This window comes from Phacochoerus africanus, chromosome 15 (assembly GCF_016906955.1).
Source record: "Phacochoerus africanus isolate WHEZ1 chromosome 15, ROS_Pafr_v1, whole genome shotgun sequence".
NCBI lineage: Eukaryota > Metazoa > Chordata > Mammalia > Artiodactyla > Suidae > Phacochoerus > Phacochoerus africanus.
The window spans coordinates 109,864,356-109,871,527 of record NC_062558.1 but is presented as its reverse complement, the minus strand read 5'-3'; the positions used below and the strand labels follow the sequence as shown (position 1 = coordinate 109,871,527).

The window sequence follows — 7,172 nt, the reverse complement described above, 5'->3', positions numbered from 1 at the left end:
TGGCTGTGATCCTTTGCAGTGCCCGGCACACTGGCTCTACCCGCTTTCCACTCCCACTGGCCTGGTGACTCAGACGTGTGGGGCACACATACCACTCACAGCAACCCCACTACATTCTCTGATAGTAGCCTCCAGGCTGCTGCCCAATCCCTTCGCCAGGCTCCACAGTGAAATGTGGGTTGGAAAGTTTAAGGGAAGAAAAGGAGGAGGAAAGAAGGAAGCGTCCAAAGACGGTAACATTTTACAACCAAAGCTGCAAGGCCAAAATGAATGGCGGGAGATGGAGCAGAATTAAAATAGTTCTCCGTCCCCACACCTGAGGGCTACCCTCCTTAGGGAGTAAAAAGGGACCCGCTCTGGGGTATCCTCTGGGACTGCAAAGAAGTGCTTTCTTCCTTCTGCTCCTCCACCTTCCCTCTCTTCTCAGCGCCCTCATCTCCTTCAGGAGGCAGAGGGAGCACTATATTTTGGCGTGGCAGTGTAGGTAAACAAGGGAAGGACTGACTTCCTCTTGGATCCAGCAAACACCTCCCAAACAGTAACAACATTATACTCGCACATGCAGCTAATGGTCTGTGAAAGGCTGCGTAGCTGGCGGGGAGCGCGTGGTGACTGATGACTAGCTTCAGGCAGGAAGGCTACCCCCAGCTTCTTGCTGGATCCAGTTTCCAAGAGGGCCAGAAAAAGCAGGCCAGGCAGCCAGCCACCGGCCCTGGTCTCAGTCTGGCTGCCCACATCAGACGTTTGATAGGTGCAGCCAGTTCTAATTCTTGGAAAAAGCTATACAAGGGTTGTGCTGTTACACCTCCAGGTTGAAAGGAAAGGACATGGGAAGATGTGGCTAGCCTGACTCGTAACTAGCTACGGAATGTTAACAGAATACCAACCACCGAATTCCAGACAGAACCAAAAATGTCGAAAGATTTTCACCTCGGCATTCTTCAGTCTCAGAGAAACTGAAGGGCCTAAGGTTCCAGTCAGAGGCCTCATTTATTTCTATTCCACAAAGACTTCTACTTCATGAGGAGCACACGGGAACTCAAGGGCAGTGTGTCTTCCTATGATCAATTCCCAGTGATACTGGGACTCATCCAGGAGGCAACATACACGCACAGCACAAAGCTGTCTTCTTGAACATCTAACGAAGGAGCCAGTGGCAGCTCCGGGGTGCTCTCCAGGGAGCTCGGCTTGTGAAGGCGCGGTTTAGATACAGCCAAGGGACGGGTTCCCAGGTGGACAAGCTCCGCACCCTCCACAGTGGGCCAGGGCAGTCCTCTCCCCGCCAGCCAGTATACTGCATCAGTGCTGGCTACTGGAAAAATAAAACAGCACAACCTCTACTAGTGACAGAAGCAGCACCACTACTAGCCACCGAGAACAAAGTATTAAAAAGAGGACAAAAGTAACTTCCTGCAATGATGAGTAAGTACTGCAGGAAAACTGCGTGATAAACATGGGGCTGTATGTTACCATTAACTACGCCCTTAAAAACCAAAATGTCGCCACACAGCGGAAAGCGCCCTCAAAGGCAAGTGATAGGCCTTGAATAATCAGAACAGAGCAAAGGTAGATCTTTGAGATACTGTTCAGTATGAAACAGGGCGCTGGGTCCTGGCACTTCCTTTCCGATGAAGCCACGTTGTTTCAGCAGCCCAGCCTCTGTTCTGTAAGACAGCGCGCACAGGCTATACAGCCACAGCCAAAGAGAGGGGCCCTGATCTAAGTAATACTGGGGCAGAGGGTCAAGAGAAGGACTTCATGACTCCCCCACACTTGGAAGGGAGGTACTGAACACGAACAAGGAACAGCTTCAGACCAGATGGAGAATGGGAAGAACACTTGGGAGGACATGCACGAGGGCTCTAAGACTGGAACAGCAGCAGGGATAGTTGGGTCAGGACTCGGCCCCAAGGCCAGTGTCATCTGACGAACCCTTGGACAGAGCCCCACGCCACCATGTTCTAGGCAGTGCTAATAATCCATCACTGTCATGGGCACGAACTCATACAAAAATGAAGCTGTTGCCCTCGCTGAAAGCACTAAAGGACACTATTTCTTCCTACCTCAGCATCTTAAGGTCTAGCACTACCTTTTCCTCAGTGTAGAACCACTTTCCAAAAACACAGAGAACACAGATGTGAGATGGCTCCAGCCCAAGCTGACGCTCTAGATTGTCCCTGTGTTTTAGGAAATCTCTCACGGCCCAAAGGTGTTTGTTTTACTTAGGCTGCTCTCCACTCTACTGGACGGTCTGGTGCCACTTGCCAAATGCCTCTGGTGCAGGCAGAGAAGATCATACCAAGAACATGCTGTGTGCCAGAGGCCTTCTGCAGGATGTCGGATTTGACAGAAATGGCAAAGGCGAGAGGGTGGGGTGGGGGTGAGCAAGGAGGAAAAGAAGTGGAGAGGAGCTGCCATATACCAATTCCAGGAGAGTATTTTATACACAGAGATGACCAGTCCACTCAGTGGGCTTCAATGAAACCAAGAGACCCACTGAGCCCATGCACAGCATTCTGGGGGTGAGGATAAGGGGAGAACTGCTCTCCAGTTCTTTGTGGGAATGACAAAACTGACACACAGCAGAGTGACAGAAGTCATCAAATGGGCTTTAATGTCTTCCTCTTACAACACAACAGAACTGCTTAGACTGGAACTGGCATGCAGCTCCCAAGAGACTGGCTTCCCATGAGGAACGAAGCTGGCATGGCCCTGACTGCTGTGCAGCTGGAGCGGCCCAGGCCCTCAGCTTAGTACAAACTCCAGGGTCCAAACACCTACACCTGTGGCAGTTCGCCAACTTCGGGTTCTGGAACTGGCGTGTAGATTCTGTGAGTACCACATACATGAGACACGGTGCCATCTCTTTGCACCAACGGCTCCGTTCCCTGTGCCCCGCCCCTGCCCCTACCTCACCTGCCCCTGCAACACTGCTGTTCTCAGCTTTGTGAGGCACTATGGAACACCCTGCCTTTGCAAGGCCTACCTAATCTCCCTTCAGATTTGAATCCTCTGTTTTGTATTTGCTTGGAACACCTTGGAAGTGCTAACGGGTTGTGTCCTGTCCAGGACTCCTGAAGTCACATCTTCCGAGTTTCTCTCCAGCTGATGGCTCCCTTCCATGCCCAACACAGGAAGGTGGTTCCAAAGAACTGCGTTTAGGAGGGAAGACAGACAGGAGCCTATCCTCCTCCTGTCCCTGGTCAGCCCTGGTCTTGATCCCTTTGCTTTATCTCTGTCTTTCATTAACATGCGCGTCGGCATGTACACAGAGCTCGGGAAAAATCCCCTCTTCTGAAGATTACGGAAATCTTTCCTGAATTCATGGAATTATCCCTATCACGGAGTGATGTTCAAACTGCAGACTGGTCTCTGCCTTCCCAGATGTCTTCCCGTTGCTTGGCTTCTAATCGTTTTCTCTCTGTAAATAAGTAAGGGCAGTGTTAAAAATGGTAGTATGACTTCATGTAACCAGAGCTTTTCCCTTAATCTGAATTATAAGGCAAATTTTAATCAAGAGATAGTGGATTCCATGGTTTCCTCTCACCTGATTCCAAGTATTAACATGTTTACTTCCCAAGTGCTTTACTATTACTACATAATAAAGAGAGAAAGATCTGGCATGAGCAGAAATAAAAAGCACGTAGTATAAGTAAGAGCCTAGCAGGATGCAGATTCTAGTCTTGCTGATGATGTATTTAATTCTATTTCTCAACTGTGTCAGTGCTTCAATATAACGGCCTATTATGTATGCCCAGCTTACTGCCAGGGACCAGACCCCAGCCACTGTCATGACCCATGGTGCAGATGTTACAATGCTGGATCCTTTAACCCACTGTGCCAGGCTGGGGATCAAACCTGCGTCTTTTCGGTGCTGCAGCGGTGCCACCGAACCTATTGTGCCACAGCAGGGACTCCCCCAAGCCTACTGATTTTTACATATATTTCAAGAGGGATCAAGAATATACTTCAGGAGTTCCCTTTGTACAGGCTCAGTGGTAATAAGTCTGACTAGTAACCATGAGGACATAGGTTCAATCCTTGGCCTCACTCAGTGGGTTAAGGATCCGGCGTTTGTGAGCTGTGGTATAGGTCATAGATGTGGCTTGGATCTGGTGTTGCTGTGGCTGTGGTGTAGGCTGGCAGCTACAGCTCCATAATTAGACCTCTAGCCTGGGAACCTCCACACACCGCTGGTACAGACCTAAAAAGACAAAAACAACAAAACAAACCAAAGAATATATTTCAATACTTTTCTTCGACCTTCTTGCTCAAACAAGAAGAAAAAGGAAAGAGCAGCCACTGGGCTTTAGTCATATCTCCCTGCTACAACCGTACCCAAAAAAATACTTCACAGGAAATAGAATTTCAGTATTTTCAGAGTATTTTCAGGAGCCAGAGTCTTCTGGAATACAAATTCCAACACGGAAAAGACCACACATAATGGAGGGAAACTAAGAACTATTTCTAAACACACACACACACACACACACACACACACACACACACTGCATAAACCTAGGGAATCCATCTTCAATTTTTAACATAGAAGCTTGGTTTTCCTTTAACACTTTTACCAAGACTTGAGACAACACAGACCATATGTGGTTTGGTGACTCAAGCACTTCACTAGGTGCCACAATACCAGTTCTAATTTCATGGCTAGTCAGTCATTGACCTTGACACCATAAAGTGTAGATGATTAAGCCTAAGGGCTTCCTTCCAAGGGCAATTATTTCAGATACTGTCCGTAAAAGATTTTGCAAGCCATGAACCAGGGGGATTACAGAAATCAAGTGAGTTTAGAGTTAATACTTGCAATTTTGACGTGTCTTTCCAAATCAGCAGGATCCCTTACAAAACTCCTACACCATACTTGACTCAACTTTAAGGGCAAAGAACTTGATTAGGAAGCTGACTGGCACTTGGAAATGTGAGAAAGAGGAATTTGCTGCTATTTGGGCACCATCTTGTGGCATTATCTGAATACAGCAGCAAAGTTACCAGAGGCAAAAAGTTGAGGGTTGGCAAATTCCAAACTGAAGGCCAGTTAGTTCAGTGTCCTGTGACTCAGCTTTCCAGCAGACCTGAAGTGGGCTGGGATTCTCCAGGGAGATAGCACTAAGGATAACTGGCTTGTCTACAGGATTCCAGGATTTCTTAGGAAGGCCGACTGTGGTTCTGATTCTTACAACTAGGGAAAAGTTAGGAGGGAATCTAAAGGCAAGGCAACCTCGGATGAAAGCGATCAAAAGCTGGTTCTGGATTCCAAGGAAAAGCGAAGACACCAGAAAAATGAATTATCAGAACTCAAATTTTTCAATAAGCTCAGAAACTTTAATCAGAAAGGCAATATGGAAAGTTATAAGAAAAGAAACCCAGGAGCAGTATAGAAAAACAGAATGACTGGCCCATAATTCACAATTTCAAAATCAAAGTAGCTCTAAAAGCAAAGTTTTATTTTTTAAAAAGTTTGGGTCCAAGGAGTTCCCACTGTGGTAAAGCAGGTTAAGGATCCAATGCTGTCTCTGTAGTGGTGCAGATTTGATCCCTGTTCTGGCGCACTGGGTTAAGAGTCCCATGTTGCCGCAACTGTGTTTAGGTCACAGCCATGGCTCGGATTTGATCCCTGGCCCGGGAATTTCCATGTGCTGCAAGTGCTGCCAAAAAGAAAAAAAAAAAGAGAGATTGGGGACAAAACTCCTTTGATGGAAAATATAACCTGAAAGGACATGAGGCCACTTAGAGTCTTCATATGCCCTTCAGTGCAAATAATCAGTCGTACACTCTGCTGTAGAAATACTGATGCTAATGTGTTTTTATTTTGGTGTTATGAAACATGCATTCAGATAAACATTTCATCTTTCTAAAATTGGAATAGTTTCTGAAACATATTCTACCCGAAGCTGTAGATCTGTATTACCAAATACATGTAAACATAGAGGAAATTCTGTTGGTAAACCATATGATAAAACCAGCAAGAGGAAGGAGACACACTGAGATGCTCAAAGAAATAGTGAACATGTGAGGCTTAAATTTAGAAAATGCAGAACATGACTAGAATACAGAAGTATAGGTTAGGATGAGATCTAAAAATATTTTCTTCATTTTCAAGAAGAAAGGGAAGCATGGAAGGGTTAAGTGCCTTGCCTAAGATCACATGATCAGTGAAAACCTGAAGCTGGAACCCAGGTCCTTAATCCTTAAACTAGCATACTTTCCACTATCCTGACATCTGAAAAGAAGATCTGAAAATATTTACACAAAAAGGGAAAAGATGTGAAAAAAAGCATTGTCAGAGAGATAGAGAATAAACATGTCGTCCCCTTATTAAAGAGAAAATAGATAATAGCTGATAGACTGTATTAAAAAAGCTCCTATTAACTTTAAGTTCCACCAATTAAAAAAAGTAAACTAAGTATAGAGAAAGCTCAATAGCAGCCACAAGGGCAAGGAGCTAAAGAATAGATGTGTTAGTAAGAAATGATTAACCTAAAGCACTCATATAAGCTGGTCCTGAAGACTTTTATTTCTCAGTATAATAAATAAATTATTACAGTCAATGAGTTGAGTTCTCACTGAGAAAACAACAAGTGTTGAAGATGAAAAAGAGGACAGTTTGGTGTCATATTTTTAAAAATAAAGAAAAGGGACGTAAATTAAAACCTTCAAAATTCACTTCTACAACCTAAGAAAATAATAAAGAAAAATCATCACAAAATCTACCTGTAGCCACCTACAGAGTAATAATCAACATCAAGACCTGAAGGACAAGTCTGGTCAAACTAATCTAATTGCCTTCTTTTGTGGAGTGACAGACTGGGTAGATCAAGGAAAGAGAATATAAGTGACCTCTAATTTTAACAAGTTTTAGATTTCAAACTTACCAAGTATATATATAATCAATAATATACTGGGTAAAATAAGAGTCTGGATCACATAAGTATTAAGGGAGCATTTAACTCTTGAGAATGGAGTTAACAATTACCAATGTATTAAGTGAAACTCGTGCTATTTCCTTAGCAGTAACTAGTGAATTGGTCAGTCAGTCCGAGGGTTAACATTCTCATCTCTGACCTAGGCCAGGGACGTAATTTATTAAATAGCAGGTGACACCAAGAATACGGGTAAATACTGTATCTCACAGAAAAAGATCACATTAAAATGAAAGG

General features: G+C 44.8%; 1 protein-coding gene across 3 annotated transcripts in view; it reads right to left on the bottom strand.

Annotated features, from left to right (window-relative positions):
- Positions 1 to 2,588: 2,588 nt before the first annotated feature.
- Positions 2,589 to 7,172, bottom strand: part of R3HCC1L (R3H domain and coiled-coil containing 1 like) — an 85,742-nt gene continuing 81,158 nt past the window's right edge. For all 3 annotated transcript variants that reach the window (XM_047759572.1, XM_047759573.1, XM_047759574.1), the window contains exon 7: positions 2,589 to 3,421. In XM_047759572.1, the coding sequence (XP_047615528.1) occupies positions 3,354 to 3,421 (68 nt within the window). In that variant the 3' untranslated portion in view covers positions 2,589 to 3,353. The remainder of the gene's footprint in view (positions 3,422 to 7,172) is intronic.